This window comes from Mytilus californianus, unplaced genomic scaffold (assembly GCF_021869535.1).
Source record: "Mytilus californianus isolate M0D057914Y unplaced genomic scaffold, xbMytCali1.0.p SCAF_15, whole genome shotgun sequence".
Classification (NCBI taxonomy): Eukaryota; Metazoa; Mollusca; class Bivalvia; order Mytilida; family Mytilidae; genus Mytilus; species Mytilus californianus.
This window is the reverse complement of record NW_026262637.1, coordinates 8,066,249-8,086,032: the sequence shown is the minus strand read 5'-3', so window position 1 is coordinate 8,086,032 and position 19,784 is coordinate 8,066,249. Positions and strand designations below refer to the sequence as shown.

At 33.9% G+C, this 19,784-nt stretch overlaps 1 protein-coding gene across 2 annotated transcripts; it reads left to right on the top strand.

Moving 5' to 3' along the window:
• The first annotated feature begins 2,105 nt into the window (after positions 1 to 2,105).
• Positions 2,106 to 15,810, top strand: LOC127725323 (uncharacterized). 2 transcript variants are annotated; one of them, XM_052232252.1, is made up of 12 exons: positions 2,106 to 2,252; positions 3,810 to 3,889; positions 4,130 to 4,201; positions 5,933 to 6,071; positions 7,612 to 7,746; positions 10,290 to 10,363; positions 10,892 to 10,963; positions 11,742 to 11,883; positions 12,440 to 12,511; positions 13,274 to 13,374; positions 13,556 to 13,670; positions 15,516 to 15,810. In XM_052232252.1, the coding sequence occupies exons 1-12, from the start codon at positions 2,174 to 2,176 to the stop codon at positions 15,758 to 15,760; spliced, it is 1,326 nt and encodes a 441-aa protein (XP_052088212.1). In that variant the 5' UTR covers positions 2,106 to 2,173; the 3' UTR covers positions 15,761 to 15,810. The 2 variants fall into 2 exon arrangements, with proteins under 2 accessions (XP_052088212.1, XP_052088213.1); XM_052232253.1 differs by lacking the exon at positions 12,440 to 12,511.
• The last annotated feature ends 3,974 nt before the right edge of the window (positions 15,811 to 19,784 follow it).

The window sequence follows — 19,784 nt, the reverse complement described above, 5'->3', positions numbered from 1 at the left end:
AAGCGTCTGTGCTTCCTTCGTTCTTGTAGGGTAGAACATTCAAGATGTTCAAGCATGTTACTAACAGATGAGGTGCTGTGATATCTGTTAGTAACATACCTTGCTGTCCTTCTTTGAACCATATCTGTGGATGTCATTTTGTTGGTATGGGTCTCATACTGCACTAGCATATTCTATAGTAGGTCTGACGAGGGACGTGTATACTTTTTCTTTAATTGATTTGTTGGAGATGTTTACATTCCTTTTCAAGAGCTAATGGTGTTGTTAGCTTTGGAGCAGATGGTGCTTATGTGTTTCCCCCATTTAAGATCTGATGAAATAGTGCATCCCAGGTATTTAGCTGATGTTACATGTATACTTGTTCCTGGTTAATTGTCTTGTTCATGATAATTCTGAAGTTATTTTTACGAAATTTTAACGGACGCCAATCTGTTCAACAGTACGGTAGTTTTTTTTTGTTATGGATAACATAAATGTTATACGCTTAAAGAAATATGGAAGTATAAACGAAAAATTATAGATTTTTTTCATAATTTGTCAAAATGTAGTATATAGTGTAATAAGTTTTAAAAGATATCAAAACTAATAGGTCACCAAGGTCTTTTCAAGCTACAGGTTGTGAAACATGACGCATTTTCTATGGATTATACAGGGGAAAACAACATTATGTAAATAGAAGGTAAACTAAATGATAGGTAGACTTGCGAAATAAAATACGAGAAGATAGCTCTTAGCAAAGCCTTTCAGAATATCAAAAGAAAAAAGGGGGTCACAGTACGTTTATTCGTCCTATAACATAAAATAGAAAAATTTCATGCAGATCCCTGTAGAAATTATTATATTATTTTTTAATTACTTCCCCTTAATACCCTTATTAAAAAAATGAAATCAAGCAACCATAACTTTTAACATGTTTAATACTATACAAACTGTAAATTGACAGAACTTATAAATGTGTATTGGATGTAATGAATTGATTTTAAATACTTAATTAGTAGTTAGATCTTTTTTTAAATCCGAAGGCTACTAATAATTGATATATCATAGCCTTAGATGTTTCTCCAAATTACTTTATATGTTTCTTCCTTATCATATGAATGATTATTAATAAGTTTGGAACTGACAGTTCCCGTCCTGGTTCTAGTTACTTATTCTTATGTATCCTACAATGAATACTTATCTACCATCACGATTCAGATCTTATCAAACTGACTTGTAAACATGGTAGCCGTACAATTTATAGGTAAATATTTACATAAAATCGACGTGTTACAAAAGTAAGTACAAACTATTTCAAATCGTAAATGCAACATATCACATGCAATAAGGTTATCTTAACTTTGTAATACATTTATGTCTTCACTATTGCGTGAATGACATGGTTTATTATTTTCAGAGGACTAGTATAGTATCTGAAGATCTAAGACCGCGAAAACATATTTCTAGCGAGTTGAGACACAGACACATTGTATCGGTCAACCGTAAATGCGGTCGAGAACTACAGCCTGAGAAATGATACAGTTGGCACTGTCTTTTTTCAAATCTCACTTCAAAACAAATAAACCTTTAGCATTTAATAGTGAAATTAAAGTAATCCAAAAAAGCTTCTAACAAGCAAAGACAGTATAATGTGTTATTTGATTCAATGAAAAACAGCACTATTTACAAAAAAGAATATATTGTCTAACTTATTTCAGATACTACCTAAATTATGTAAGATCTTTTGAATATTTCTATCAAGTCACGCTATAAACTTAAATGTACCTACTGAAACGAACAAATCTGTAACAAGATTGACACGATGTGTGTTTTGGGTAGATGATTTAACGTGAAATGTTAAAGTCTCTTTTAAGGTTTTATTTTCATGGTTGTGATAGCCATAAAAAGTGTTGGTATGTGTTTAAGATGGAAGGTTAAACCTGATATGTTAAAGTCTCTTTCAGGTTTGATTTTCTTGGTTGTCATGTGCTGGTCAGTGTTTAAGACTGTAGGTTAAACCCGATACGCAAAAGTCTCTTTTATGTTTTATTTTCATTGTCGTAATGGTCGTGACAAATGCTGGTTTGTATTTTACCTAATATGTAAAAAACTTTTTTCAGTTTTTATTTTGATTACCGTGATAGCCGTAACAAATGCTGGTTTGTGTTTTGATAAGGATATTGCCTTGTGTAATATGATGGCAAAGGCTGACCCAAATATGTGCAACGATCCATGTATGGCAAATTTATGTACAAGATTTTGCGGAAAATGTCGTATGTAGTTTTGATAGTTTGATTTTACTTTAACTAAATGTATAATTAACATTTACAAGTATTATAATCGAATGTTTATACGTGAATGCTACGACAACCGTAAATCACACTTGGAAACGAACAGACTTCTAGAATGCTGAGATAGAGTGCTATATACATAAACAAGAATGTACAATACACAACTCTCTTTAAATCGCAACATTGGTCTCTTGGTAAAGTGTTTGCATCCATTGCAGGAGGTCGTGGTTTAATCATCAGCCGGGACAAACACGAGCCTTGAAAATTGGTATTTTCTGCTGCTTCTCCTCTCAGTTCGCGTCTTTAAAGATCAAAGTCAGAAATATAGATTCCAACAATGCATCAAGTGTTTTACGATATTTCTCCACTCGACACAGTTTAATTTTGAAATTCAAAACGCGAGGCTTGCCGTGCTTTTTATATATTAAAAATTTAACTGTTGAGAGTGGAGAAATGTCGTAATACACGAGAAAAAGTGATGGAATCTGTTTCTCTGATGATTTTAAGACGATATCTATACCAGTTTATCCTTCCTTTCCAAAGATTTGCTGAAAGTCTTTATATGTGATATCATTAGGCATGGTCGCCTTTTTTGATGACGTCACGATAGGAAATTCACAAGAAATCAAGAAAATTTTACGTCATAATTGAAATTTCGTCCAAATCATTTGCCGAGAACAGTTATTTCACTAGTGAGAAGAAGAATAATTCACAGTCGGTTGGAAATGAGAAAAAAATGAAAAATTAGAGAATAATGCGTCCATGTAGAGTGACATTAAACTTGCGACCTGTTACCATGTCTTTAAAAATCCTATTATTCAGTATTATCATTAATATGTTTTAATTCTGAAACGACGTTAAATCATCATCAACATCATATCGTCGTCGTCGTCGTCATCGTCATCGTCGTCGTCATCGTCATCGTCATCGTCATCGTCATCATCATCATCATCATCATCGTCATCGTCACCATCATCGTCATCGTCATCATCATCATCGTCGTCATCATCTTCATCGTCATCGTCGTCATCATTGTCGTCGTCATCATCGTCGTCATCGTCATCATCATCGTCGTCGTCGTCGTCATCATCATCGTCATCATCGTCATCGTCATCATCGTCATCGTCATCATCGTCGTCATCGTCGTCATCGTCGTCATCATCATCGTCATCGTCGTCGTCGTCGTCATCCTTCTCCTCCTCCTCACCATCCTCCTCCTTCTCCTCCTCCTCCTCATCTACTTAAAAGGAAAAAAAGACAAGCAGTTAATTGGTATGTACATTTCATGTACTATGAGCAAAAAGTGTGTTTTCTAATTTACTTTGTGCTTTTGTTTGTATTTTTGAGTGAGGGTATAATGCTAAAACCTTAATTCCCCTTTTATCTTGATCACCGGAATAACACAAGTTCTCTTCAACTTGAGTATGTCATAACTTTAAATCATACAGTACCAAAAATTATCTAACATACTAAAATGTAATACGTTTATTAAGTTATCAAATTGTTTGAATTCTATATTTACCGCTTCTATATTTTCAGCATTTATTTGTCACAGTTGTCACGAGGTAGCCGATGCAACGAGCTGTAGACCTATAATACAATGTAACTCAAGTGATGAGGTAAACATTAAAATCAGACATAATACCAACAGCTTCTCTTAGTCAAACATGTATACTGGTAATTACTGTATAATATGAATTTAAATTTTGTTATTTATTGTAGAATGATGAACTCATAAAACACTTTTCCTTTATCAATGATATTATTATGATATATTACTATTAGTATGATATAATTCTGCAGCTATTCTACTTAAATAAAATAGAAGTTTTAATTTGCTCTACTTTGTTTCATTGCAGTACTGTTTTACAGTCCAAACCTTCAACGATCATTTTGAAGAGACATTCAAACTTGGATGTGCGTCAAAACATGTAATTATAATTTTCTTATGAATTAAAGTTAATGTAGAATGCAAGCAACCTAATGAAAAAGAAGAAGAAACAATACATGTAGTCAGAGGCCAACATATGTTTTAAGCAGTAGTAAAATATCTTTATACACATATCGTATGCCTAGTACTTTGAATGTAAATTAGTGTCAGCGTACATGTAAATTGCAAACATTTAAATGTCGATACGTATATGATTTAAATACATGTACACGAATGTTGTTGTAATATTGAAAATTTCAAGAGCATGACAATGACAATAATAAGGAATCTTTTTTCCATTTTCAATATTTAATAATATTTATGTTAACAAATATTTCCAGACTTGAACTTCGAGCTATACAAATTTAACATATGTTAAAGTTTATCCTTCAATTTAACAGACATTGTGGCACTCTCGTGGGTACGTTGTCGCCACAGCGCTTGCTATCGTAAATTTCGTCAAGAAACGGAATCATACAAATATAAAAAAAAAAAAAACAGCCTGAAACTGTTATTGTCTGTATCTCAACCAAGTAACCTTCGCTGTTTAATAGTAAGATAAGAGAATGATCAGGTCAAGATCACAATACTGTGCCAATGTTATATATTTTACCGACCCGAATATGCATGTAGTATTTGCCGATCACAACTAAACAACGTCAAATCAATCAAACATTGTTATTTATATGAAGATTTTGAACGTTAGTTATTTGGAATGGAAATGCAAGATGATCTTTTTCAAATTATTTGGAATATATTAAGAACACCAATGATACTGCGAACTTTATATGATCAGGCTACAGGTTTATACGTGTTATACCGATACTCCGAGATTTGCATGATTAAGCTACATGCGAGGATATCCATATATTATCGATACTTTGATGTTTACATGATTTGGCTATAGGAGGAGGCATTCGTGTCGTATATATACTTAGAGTTTTACATGATTAGGCTATTGGACGAGGCATTCGTGTCGTATAGATTCTTCGGGATGAACATAATGGCCTAAAGGAGGAGGCATTGGTGTCGTATCGATACTCCGCGATTTGCATGATTAGGCTACAGGAAGAGGCATTCGTGTAGTATCGATACTTCGAGCTTTACATGGTAAGATACAGGAGGAGGCATCCGTGTCGTATCGATACTTCGAGCTTTACATGATTAGGCTACAGGAGTAGGCATTCGTGTAGTATCGATACTTTGAGCTTTACATAATTAGGCTAAATGCAGTGTATACGTGGAATACCGATACTTCGAGATTTGCATTATTAAGCTACAGCTAGCATGCAGGCGTGTGTATTCATAAAGTATCGATAAGTCGAGCTATTCATGATTAGGCTACAGGAGGAGGTATTCCTGTCATAATGATACTTCGAGCTTTACATAATTAGGCTACAGGAGAAGGACAACAATCGTGTCGTACCGACAATCCTACATTGGCATGATCAGGATTCAGGCAGAGGACAATCGAGTCGTACCGATACTTCAATGTTTACACGATTAGACTACAGGCAGAGGACAATCGAGTCGTACCGATACTTCAATATTTAAATGATTAGACTACAGGCAGAGGACAATCGTGGCGTACCGATTCTGCGAGAATTACATGATTAGGCTTAAGAAGAGGACAATCGTGTCGTAACGCCACACCTAGTTTTCTTACTCTGCCTATCTTTATCTACAAAAAAACGTTGTGAAGTTAAGTATACCATGCTTGTTTTCTTTATAGACATGTTTACAATACTCATCGATTTCTCACACCAAAAGAGTGAGCATTGATGCGGGATGCTGTAACACTGACCAATGTAACAATAAACCACCATCGTTACTTCATATTGGCAATACAACAACACAGTCACCAGCTGGTGGTAAATATATTCCAATAATCTGTATCTAAATTGTTAAACTACATGTATAAAAAAGTCGCAAAAAGGTGGAATGTCTGTCAACATGTCCCTTCATACTACCAGCAACACATTCAACAACAGTTACTGGTTGTATATATATTAGAAAAAAAGGATATAGGGTATCAATGCCACAAAATCATTACATGCACAGCAAAAAACCAACAACACAAAAAGCAAAGGAACAGCGCGTTAGTTGCTGTTCTTCATCTCAAAGTCACAGTAAGGCACACGGGGCAAACACTCTCACCTCTCTGCAAGTTTAAGACTGCCCCTAGCACCAGTTTGAGCGGAATTCTTTGAAAACTTACGATTACGCCACAACTGTTAATTGAGAAACAAAGCCATGGAGTAATATCAATAAAATAAATCTGGTATAATGTTTACTTATGTTTATCTGTAAACTTGTATTTAGTTTTTAGATAAAAAAAATATTTATCTATCTATCATAAGACAGTATCAAACAGAATACGTAATAGATGATCGGGTTGTTGTCTCTTTGACACATTCCCTATTTCCATTCTCAATTATACCTTGAGGGCGTCAGCCCAAACGGGTGTATCTAATTTACACAAAGATATTATTGTCAATGCAGAATGATAGCTTTCAATAATTTAGGAGGGGGTCTTGTCAACGTATATTAATTTTGTTCCGCCTAACAGACGTTCCACTGAAAACGTTGTTATAAACAATGTCATAATATCTGTTCCTGTTTATGCCGTTAGAAACATATATAGACACAAGAAGATGTGGTATGAGTGCAAATGAGACAACTCTCCATCCAAGTCACAATTTGTAAAAGTAAACCATTTTAGGTCAAAGTACGGCCTTCAACACGGGGCCTTGGCTCACACCAAACAGCAAGCTATAAAGGGCCCCAAAAATGACTAGTGTAAAACCATTCAAACAGGAAAGCCAAGGTCTAATCTATATAAAAAACGAGAAACGAGAAACACTTATGAACAACATCAACAAACGACAACCACTGAACATCAGGTTCCATATATCTACTTTCAGCGATTTGACCATATGTAATTGAAAAGCATGATAAATGCAGGCAAGGGTATCCAATTTCATTCAACGACATTTTGGTGTAAATGAATATATTAACATACTTGATAGAATGTAAACAGTAAACTCAGTTACAAAAACGGTGGTATATTTCAATAAAAAAAAGCTTTTTTGTCACCCGGTGTAATTTCTGTAAATTATCAACTTCATAGAACGATGGTTTGAAAACTGAAGCGTCATCGACATATCATGGAATATTCTCGCGAGAAGATTTCAGTTCACTATGCCTTACATCGTCATAAAAATGACTATGAGGTCTCGCCAGAAGATTTCAGTTCACTATGCCTTACATCGTCATAAAAATGACTATGAGGTTATTAAATCACTCGAAACAAGAAAATATCAGTTGTTGTTAATACCTTGTCTATCATTTTTGTAATTTTATTTTGGCTGGAGATTTTTCAGTTGTTTCATTAGAACTGTTTCGTCACAGGTGAATTAAGGAATAGGACACTGTGTGAGAATCTTGCTGATGATGTCTGTGCCAGAATAGCCAAAGTTATACCAAATATGTGTTCTGACAGCTGTATAGCTAACAACATATGTCCACATACATGCGGAAAGTGTTGTAAGTATGGAAATGTTCGCATACATCCGAAAAGTGTTGTCAGTATGGGACTTTCTTATCAGGGCGTTTGAAGCGGTGATTAAAAGAGAATTAATTTTCAGAATTTGTGCTAAAAATGTATTGCTTGAAGAACCTTTGTTTATTGAAGCAGATTTTTCTGTCTGTCTGTTGAATTTTGATTAAAGGATTTAAGTAAAACGGTTGTATTTACTTTCCGAGAACTAGATTGCTAATTTTCCTACCGTTCTCGTTTTAATTAATCGACACACTCTGATAAAGTCAAATAGTAATATAAATCCTTTCCAACCAAAACAATAAACAAGACTAAAAAAAAAAACTATTTTTGGAGTTTTGTAGAATTTGTATTCACTTGAAGTAATGTGTCCGCAAAGCACTAACCGCCATAGGTTCACAAAGCTAGAAAAATAGTATAATGATCAGGATGAATGTTCACGTATTATCTCAAAATTTCATTGAAAGTACTTCAGTCGCACTGTTTAAAAATATAAAACGGTTAAACCTATTGTCAAAAAACACTATCGTTCAATCTCAATGAACATGCCTATTAGGAAAAATATAAACGTACGCTGTCGAAAAACATATTTTTCTACGGTAAGTTGTACTAGTTTTTAAACAAGAAAAAAAGCGAGGCTTGCCAAGTTTTTTCACTGTTCTGTATCAAGTGTAAATATAATTAACATTTTCCGTCAATATGCGTAAAATGTTTATACTGCCATTGAATATTAGGGCTTCTAACATGACGTTCTTCAAACGCTTTGAGTACACACCCGTGGTAAAATATGAATATATTGTTTGGGCTGTTCCGATCGTACTCCCGCGTCATATGCTTTTTTATGAATGAGCTACCCGACGTCATAGAACGATGACGTAAGAATATAAGCATTTTATGGGAAAATACACGCTTGTGAAACCGAAAATCATCACAACAAGGAAACGTAAACAAACGATGCTATAATGTGTTATATAAGCCATTTTTTGTTTACATATGAGACATATAAATACAATTATCATTTAGATTCATCCAAACCTATCTAAATATGTCATTGTAAATAGTTTAAGCATGCCATTTATTCAGTTTGCTCCGTTCTTTTACGTCAATTTAATAGTGCGTTTATTTATGGGAACGGCAAATAATGCCTTTACCTAGAGCGCTTCGATCCAAAAGAATTGCCGTATTTGTCCTATTAGAATCGAAATAATTCATGGGGGCTTGAATATATCGTGATTTTACCACGGGTTGTCCCTTTATGCCGATATTTTACCCTTCGCTATCGCTCAGGGTAAAATATTTGTCATAAAGGGCCAACCCGTGGAAAAATCACGATATATTCAAGCCCCCATGAATTATTTCTTAATTAACTATTAAGATAACTTATTCCTGTCTGTATTTTTGTATAAATCGACATTGTGTGACCGCAGACCCCAAAGACTGTAGTAATGCCGTCAGCTATCTAAAATCATATTATCAATTCAGGTACATTGATATACATAAATGTTATATAATTATAAATAATTGCATTCCATGAATTTATAGATACAATGCATGTAATTCTGCAGTTGACGACTCTTTTATGAAAAACATGACATTATATACAAATCAAACTGTGCCACATATTTGTATAGTACATAAAAAAGAGGCGTTAGCTACCAAGATGCCATTCAAAACTCATAAGTCGAAGAGAAACTGACAACGAAATGGAGAAAAACGACGAAAAAACAATTAGGTCCACAAAATACTACACCGAAAACTATAGACTGAAGAACACAAACCACATCAAACACTACACAAATAACTACAGACTGAGCAACACAAACCACATCAAACACTACACAGAAAACTACAGACTGAGCAACACAAACCACATCAAACACTACACAGAAAACTACAGACTGAGCAACACAAACCACATCAAACACTACACAGAAAACTACAGACTGAGGAACACAAACCACATCAAACACTACACAGAAAACTACAGACTGAGGAACACAAACCACATCAAACACTACACAGAAAACTACAGACTGAGGAACACAAACCACATCAAACACTACACAGAAAACTACAGACTGAGGAACACAAACCACATCAAACACTACACAGAAAACTACAGACTGAGCAACACAAACCACATCAAACACTACACAGAAAACTACAGACTGAGCAACACAAACCACATCAAACACTACACAGAAAACTACAGACTGAGCAACACAAACCACATCAAACACTACACAGAAAACTACAGACTGAGGAACACAAACCACATCAAACACTACACAGAAAACTACAGACTGAGGAACACAAACCACATCAAACACTACACAGAAAACTACAGACTGAGGAACACAAACCACATCAAACACTACACAGAAAACTACAGACTGAGGAACACAAACCACATCAAACACTACACCGAAAACTACAGACAGCAACACAAACCACATCAAACACTACACAGAAAACTACAGACTGGGGAACTCTTTTTAACCAAAAATAACTGCTTGATTTTCCTTATCAGACAACTGCCTGTCATGTGACGAAATCGAATCTCCAGACAAATGTAATACTACAACGGAATGTAACGATGGCAATGTAAGTCCTATAACTCTCTGAAATTTATTACTGGTATTAATATATATATCAAGAGATAAGTTCATATGTCGTTAAATTATCAATGTCACATTGTTTTGTTTTAATAATATAAGTATGTTATTCTGCGTGTTTTGCATTATATATGGTCGATACCCCTGTTGGTCGACAGTCTTTTTCCGAAGGTGTCATCTGATCATTACAGTATTTGGTCAATCTAAATAACTTAAATTTCTGTGTGCAGGACACACGTCTCTGTATTTACATTTGTTTAATTTTTAAATATAAAAATATTCACATGAATAACACGATGAAGGTCGATACAGGGACGTATTGTATGTATCAAACTAAATAAGAATATTATATTATAGTAAATACCATATTGGTGACATTGTTCTTACGTCCCATGAATCGGAGGTATATTGTATTCGCATTACTCCTAGCGCTGTGTCAGCATTTCAAGGATATTTTCTGATATTCTAAATCATAACGGCACAATGCAACACATTACAAGATATATCTTCCTTCTAGGAATGCTTTCTAATGGAGGTACTGACACATGATTTCAAACCAGCAGTTAGATTAGGATGCATGGAAAAAAAGGTATGATTAGATCAAAACTGTTTGTATGTAGTTGCTTAAATCCAATTCATTTGTCTTTGATTGATATTTGTCTCATTGACAATCATACCACATCTTCTTTGTTTTTACATAAACATGTACAATTATTCCTAGATTTTCACCTGTATTAATATGTTATTATTCATAGTGGGTACAATATATAAATATGTTGTTTGAGTAATTGTCATCTTGACCTTTGAACTGTTGACCCCAAAATCAACATGTTGCTTTCAGTCCCTATAAATTCCATCTTTAGATCAATCTAATCAAGCAAGGGAAAAGCAAGCAGTAATTCGGAAAACATTTAACATAATGGTTAAGTTTCTTAAATATTATATTCATTTCAGTAACAGTAACCTTGAACTTTTACCTATTGACCTCCAAAATTATTAAATTTTTATCCTTTTCTATATCTTCAAGCTGTATAAGTTCCATTAATTTTCAATCATGGAACGTTAATATAGTTAAACCCATTTTTAAAAGTTATACTATTTAGCAACAGTGACTTTGACTGTTTGACCCTTTAATCAATAAGTTGCTTTCTCTTTCATACATGTACATCTTTCATCTGTATAACATTCATTTAAATCAATCAAGGAATATCTTAGTTATTATCCAGAAAACACCGGTTTCGAACACACGGAAAATACTCCTACTAACATGACTAACGGCTAAACAATTGAATGACAGGTACATGGATACATATTCTGAGGATAAGTTTCAGTTAATCGTTTAAGTATTGATTTGTTTTGTTTTATAGACATGTCAGAAATTCCATACCTCAGTGACTGATGTTTTCGGAAAGCGCCAGTCCTTCACACTTCAGGGGAGATGTTGTATTGGAGAAAAATGCAATTCAAACTTAACGTCAGCAATCAACCTAACACCTACTCAAACTTCAAGTCAGTACAACTCATTTCATTAGACACAGTATGATGAACTTAAATCTCTCAACGAATATTTAGTTCAATACGTGATCTTAACGACAATCAAATCCCCGTGGAAAACATTAATGACAGCGGATATAAATTCTTAGTTTGTTATTCTTTTAAATAAAGAACGAAACAGTGTTGCTATTTCAATTCAATAGCATATTTGCCAGTGAACAGTTTCAAAGACTATTGCTCCGATTTTAGCTTTGCATATCGTTTTCCCCTAACTTTTTATACTTATTTGTCAATGACTATTGGCGTTGCTTCGACTGTTGCATCGTAATGTGAGCACTGAAATATCGAAAACAGGAAATCAAGCCAAGCGTTATAACCTGATAGGTTCATGTTAGGGTTGTCGTCATTAGCTTAGTATGTTTTCAAATATACAATATTTACCAGGTGTAATGTTTAAGAAAAAAAACTCCCTCATAAAAGTGTTTCTTGAGAACTACAACGCAACAATGACATTAATCGTACAAATTTTACTATATATATATGCGCATTTCGACAATTAATGTCTTTTCAGTGATGCTCGAGGGCAAAATGTATGATATGGGTCTGTCGTCGTCTTCAACATCTGTGAATAGAGTAGTGCACGGTAAAATACTTTAAGTAGCCATTGATTGTATGCATAAAAACATAATAGAATCCAATCTGTAATTTAACCGGTTATGGTATTTTGTCAGACTGTGGATTTGCATAACGGACGATGCATGCATATCAGGAGATGCTTACCTATCCATACACCCCGTTTCCCTCCTTTTGGAATTCATTGGAATTGAATTCCCTTAAGTGTTTCTTATGAACATGTTTTCCTATTTGATTTATGAGATTTTAACATCTACTGTTGCCTTAAATGCATACAAATGATACGTAACGCTCGTACATTTTGACACTATATGGACTTCATTAGCAAGGAATGTGCTCCTTACAAAAAACTGCTCTAAAAGAGTTATTAAGAAGAAAGACTAAAAAACGACAAGGCTAAGGTTCTTCCCGTTTTGAATTTTCCTTGGAGTATTTTTTGTATTGTACTTTTTTCTGCATAAGTTTTATGGTCACCTTCACGACTTGGTTTCAACTCCCTAGCGACTTAGATCTTTAGATACCAGTAAAGTCTTCCACATTGTAATTTTACCGACTGTATCCTGATTGTGGCATTTTGAATAAGTGTGGATAAGAATGCCAGTTGATACATGCATTACAGGAGGCCCTTACAATTTCGACACTACCAGTCTCGCTCCTTTTAATGTTCATGTTAATCTCTCTGTCTTTATTTATAACCTTTAATGTGTCTTCCTATTCAATTTATGAGATTTGAACATCGATAAACTAATGACTCCCCAACTTGTATCTGTAGGTTGTAGTACGACTGTACGACAATGTCCTGTTGGATTTTATTTGTATGATAACATCTGTTACCATCTTGGAAATACATCGCTAGACAAAACTCATGCCAAGGTATGCACTAAACTCTATATTTAATTGATATAAGGAATTATAATGATCTAGATTTTATTGGTTTAAGTGATTTTTTTTCTTGTGTTACATTTGGAATTTAAGTGTCACATCATGTAAATTGTCAATATTCGATTTCAATATTCAAATTTTATTACATTAACATTTTTTATTCGTTTTGCAGAATTATTGTAGAAAGCAATGTTCCAACTTGGCTGAATTCGGTACTTTTACACCTGAACACATGAAACAGTTTTTCCAATATGCCAGTCGATTATTCCATATTAGTTCTGGAGAAGGTATTATTTAATTTATATCTATAACTTGCCTCTTTTTTGTTCACGAGTACGGTGCAAAGCCATTGGTTAACATTTTAATTTTAGTTCATTTATATGTTTTTGGAGTTTAGTGTGACGTCCATTTTCACTGAACTAGCACAAAATTTTATTTAGGGGCCAGCAGAGGACCACCTCCGGGTGCGGGATTTTCTCGTTGCATTGAAGACCCATTGGTGGCCTTCTGCAGTTGTCTGCTATTTGGTCGGGTTGTTGTCTCTTTGACATATTCCCCATTTCCATTCTCAGTTTTATTAAAACTTATAGATTTAATTTCGCATGCTTTTGTGCCATGAACAACCTGATTCAAAAAGAGACTATTTTCATAAGTATAATGTAGCGAAAATTACAATCTTAATGAAACATTTGCTAATATCTGTTCATTTAGTACTTTTATTATTATTTATTGCAATTCTGTTCTTCAGGAAAATGAGCAATTATTGGGTTGTGACAAGTAAATTTGAAAAAAAACTTATTACCATTGTTGTAATTTTCATTTACAAACCGTTTGTTAAAACCAATAGTTAATATACTTAAACAGATACTTTTACAGTCGAGATTCTATACTGTAGATGTCACAAATTGATACTGAAAAAGAGTATATGCATTTAAATATTACTTTCCGGATAACTCATCTCGTTTATAATAACTATGTTTGTATATTGTTGCCTTCGTCTAATCAAACATTTGAATGAAACAAATCCCAGTATTTTTGTTCAGGGAAAGTGAATTTCGATCAGGTCTTTCGGGAAATTTCGTCGGATTAGGTCGAAGTGTTGTCGGTTTTTAACGCATGAAGTTTGATTTCTCCATTAATACATTCTTTCATAAAACAAAACAAACAAATAATGTAAATGTTACCTACCTCTGCTGGTGGACTATCAGTCCCCGATTGTATCATCAGCTAAGTAGACAGTACATCGATACTGAAATGATTTGCAAAAAACCTTTCTAAAATTGCCCGTTTATAAATTTTGAACTTATTAAGACACTTGTGTTTCGACTCCCTTGGGCAAAGTTGATTGTATTTGGCTATTTGTTATGTCCTTATTTGTCATATAGATCTTCAACTGTTTCGGTTCTTATATTTCCTTGGCTTTCAAATATTCGGCTTTAAGCGTTCATGATGAAGGTTACGGACGCATGAAATTTAAAACGTGTTGCTTACATTTTTTCTAGACAAACACAGACTTCATGCTAAGGTTACACGTTATGTTTGTGTTATTATATACCAAGTGGTTTACATTTGTAATTAGTCAAAATATTTAACTGCATTTATGATCACAAATATGTTCCAATTGTCGTACCTACAATCCTGTCCTCTTTTCCTTGATTGTGACATCACCTAGTGATAATGAACATCCAGCTATGTTTACCTTACTGGATCACCTGATATCACTGCCAGGTTTTGTTGGGTTTTACATTGCCCAGTCTTTTTGCTATATGTAGAGTTAACTATACTTTTGTGTGCCTTGTCAATGTTTATAGGTTTTTAACCATGGTTTTGTCTGATTCTTTTTCACTTATAAGATTTGATTGTTCCGTTTGATTCCTTTTGCTTTTTACAGTCACAATTCATAATTGTCTTGGAAAAGGGCGTTGTGTTTAACAAGTTAGAATGGATAACACATATAAAAATTACATTTGTACAAATGGATGAAATACATGACCACAAAACACATTTGGTTTCTGTTTTGATGAAAATACAGATTTCGTTTAAAATTGTACTATTTACAACGGTTTTAAACATGCAGCGTCCATGTAGACGTAAGTTGCTACAACGTGTAAAATTGTCCGCTATATTTGTAGAATTTCAAGCTTACGTTGGAATAAAGGATGCCAATCAGTCCGGAAGTAGGCCGAAGTGGGTTTGGGAAGTAAGTGGTCAAACCATTGTACATGGAATGCAAACACGATTCAATCCTACTCATCATACATATTGTATGGTAGCCATTCATCGTACATACAGTTCTGACCACTCCTATATAGCAGGACTGGCGAATGTAGACTGTAGTAAACAGTACAAACCACTATGTCAAATCAAATTGTCCTAAAATTATACTGTTTAAAAGGATGCATAATAAAAGACAAGAACACATATTCATTTGGTATTGAAAATTTCGATAGAATTGTTTCACCTTTTACCATGCCAGAGCCTTGTATAGCCAACTATACGGTATGGGTTTTGCTCATTGTTGAAGACCATACAGTAACGTATAGTTGCGTACATTCCCTTCATTTTGAATCTGGTAGATACTTGTCAAGTTGGCATTATACTACATAATTATCTATATCTGAAACGGACCGAAAAACGAATGTCAATATTGTAGAAAAAGAGAGGCGAACGATACCAAAGGGACATTCAAACTCATAAGTCGAAAATAAACTGACAACGCCATGGGTAAAATAGAAAAAGACAAACAGACAAACAACATGTATACAAAACACAACATAGAAAACTTAAGACTGAGCCACACGAACCCCCTCCCCCCCCGCCAACACTGGGGGTGATTTCAGGAAGTCTGGAAGGGTAAGCAGATCCTGCTCCACATGTGGTACCCGTCGTGTTGCTCATGTTTGTACAAACCTGGTGATAAATCTAATTCGGAAGGTCACATTCGGGAAGAAGGGGACGGGATTGCTAGAAAGATAACCATATTACATATTAGCTCTGGGACAGTATTGCTACCTATCTACCAATATTATATAAAACATTTAAACAGAAAATACACAATTCGTTTTTATACTTGTTTACAGAGAAAGGGAAATTTGAAACTGATATTGTAATTTTCATTCAGTTTAAAAAAAAGAAGCTCTGAATAATATAAAAGTATGACTTCCAAGTTTTCATTACTTCATGTAAATACATCAAATTATTAGTTCTGAAGAGAAAGTTTAATTCTAATTAAATAAATCCTGTATTAGTATCTCTTAAACTTACTTGGTTTACCAAAAAAGTAAACAAATAATGGACAAACAGATGAATATCCAGGACGAGCGTTAAAGGACTCTGCAACTATGACTCAAAGAGAAATAAGTCCTTACTGAAGATAACAACGCACTGTCACAGGCAACAATAATTTGACGACGTTCAAATCTCATCAATCGATTAAAAAGACAAATCAAGGTAACAAAACAGAACTTTTGGAATCGCATGTACTGTCTACCTTAGGTCCTATCATTATGAAAAATCTAGGGGAATTGTAAAATCAAAAATTCTTCCACATACTGCAGCTATCAACCAACAAGAATATCAACAATCTCCTGGCTAGCAGGGATTTCGATATTTCATTTGCACACTGCAAACGCTATACAATTCAAATCAAAATAGACGATTTTGCGCTCCCTATTTTTTTCATTTTTAACGACAATGCACATTTGACCCCTTTCTACGGTGTTTATATTTCCATAGTCGATTGCTATACCCTTGTATATAGTAACGCTTTTGAATTTCAATGAATGAAGTCAGTGTATAACTTGTACTCGTATGAAGCAGAATTCATTCAGAACCTTTTAAAAGACAAAAAGAAAAAGCACCTTGCGAAATTCTTTAATTTTACTTTCCGATATATTGATGATGTTCTATCATTGAATAATCCATATTTCAGCCAATACTTACATCTCATATATCCCAGTGAACTTGAAATTAAGGATACTACTGATACTAGAAGGACTGCTTCATACCTTGATATTTTCCTCGATATTGACACAGATGGACGACTTCACACGAAAATCTATGATAAACGGGACGATTTCAACTTCTCAATTATCAATTTCCGATTTCTCAGCAGTAACATACCCTCTGCCCCTTCGTATGGTGTTTACATATCTCAATTGATACGTTATGCTCGTGCTTGTTCACACTATACGGACTTCATATACAGGAGTGTGCTCCTTACACAGAAACTGCTCCAACAAAGTTATGAGGAGGACAGATTAAAATTGACACTCCGTAAATTTTACGGACACCATCACGAATTGGTTAGTCCATACGATGTGTCTTTGTCCAAACTAACTAAGGACATTTTTACCACATGTTAGATTGTGGTTTGTCATTACGTCGTCTGATCTTTTAATTACCGAACGTGACTTATTCCCAATTGTGACTGTTTTGCTGAGTGTGAAACCGCATTGCTATAAGACGTGTCACGGTACCTTTCTATCCCAAATTCATGTATTTAATTTTGATGTTATATTTGTTATTCTCGTCGGATTTTGTCAAATGTCTTAACGTCTTTTCTGTTATATTCGTGTGTTATGGTAAAGATAATTAATCACCCCCTTCATTTATTAGATTTTAGTTTGGTTCAACGAAATTTATACGATATATTTGGTTTACAGTTTGATTCAGAAGAAACACCGACATAGCTAGATAATACAATTAATTATCTAATTACTACCACAATTTGATATTAATAAGTATTGTAATTTTCATTGTTATTAATAAATGCAATGTCAGTATTACAAATCTAATCTTGAATCAATCCTAATCATATCTTGTTTTTGGGAAATATTTTTACAAATTCAAATGTGACGTCACTTTGTGTTTTTTTTTTTTAGAATTTCAAATGTGACGTCACTTTGTGCGTTGATGCTTTGGCTAACTCGGCTGTGTATTTTTATATGTTGGATTTAGTTGTTTTATGTAATGTATCCGTTTTTATTCTGTAGTTAGTCCCCACTTCGGTTTTATCATGTATATCTATTATATAGTCATGAACCTGGTTTTGTGGCATGCCAAACCTCCCGCTTTAATGGCAACGTCAAACACAACACCAAAACGACAACAACACATGACAGGACCACAATACAAATAAATGGGAGATCTGTGTGTGTTACATTTTAATGTTGTGTTATTGTTGTGTCGTTGTTCTCCTCTTATATTTTGATGCGTTTCCCTCAGTTTTAGTTTGTAACCCAGATTTGTTTTTATCTCTATCGATTTATGAGTTTCGAACAGCGGTATACTACTGTTCCCTTTATTTGTAAATTATTAAATTAGGGATTTCGTTACCAGAATGTAATATAACTCTAAACCTTTAAAAAAATTACTTCTGAAATACAAAGATTTTGTTTTTATCTCTATCGATTTATGAGTTTCGAACAGCGGTATACTACTGTTGCCTTTATTTGTAAGTTATTAAATTAGGGATTTCGTTACCAGAATGTAATATAACTCTAAACCTTTAAAAAGATTACTTCTGAAATACAAAGATTTTGTTTGGAAGTCGTATATGTAGACAACTTATAACTACATTTAATAGGATATATCAATCCTAGTTTTACGGTGATAGTTTAGAAAGCTCGTAATTACAGGAACGATTCATGTTAACTAATGGATCAGCTAGTGTAGTAAGAAGATCTTTGAATATTGTTACTAATGTTTCTGTAGGAACTAAACTGTGTAGAATTTCATTAGTTGTATTCAATATGGTATAGTGTCTTTAATCACATACATGTTGAAACTGAAATAACGAAAATACCGAACTTCAAGGAAAATTAAAAACGGAAAGTCCCTTATCAAATGGCAAAATCGTAAGCTCAAACACATCAAACGAATGGAAAACAACTGTCGTATTCCCGACTTAGTACAGGAATTTCCTTATGTAGAAAATGATGGATTTAACCTGGTTTTATAGCTAGCTAAACCTCTCATTTGTATGACAGTCGCAGTTCCATTATGTTGACATCAATGTGTGAGCAAAACAAACAGACACAATAGGTAAAAATGTCAAATTGGGGTATAATAGCAGTCAACATTGTGTTATAAATCTTAATCACTATAAAAACAAACAACTATGTCATCAAAGAAAAATAAAATGGCACATAGACAAAGCACAAAAGCAAAAATGAAAGACAAGAATACCAAACAAAAAACCTTAGCACAATAACACAATTAATGACGGGATGTATAAATACCAAGCCACGCCAAAATGATATATTACCAAAATGGACTTTACCGTACAGGTTAAATATATACAAAGACAAATAAAAAGAACACTATAACACGTAATGACGATGATAAATAGCGTCAGTACCTAAAATCTACACTTCAAGACCATCATGTATTATTTGTGA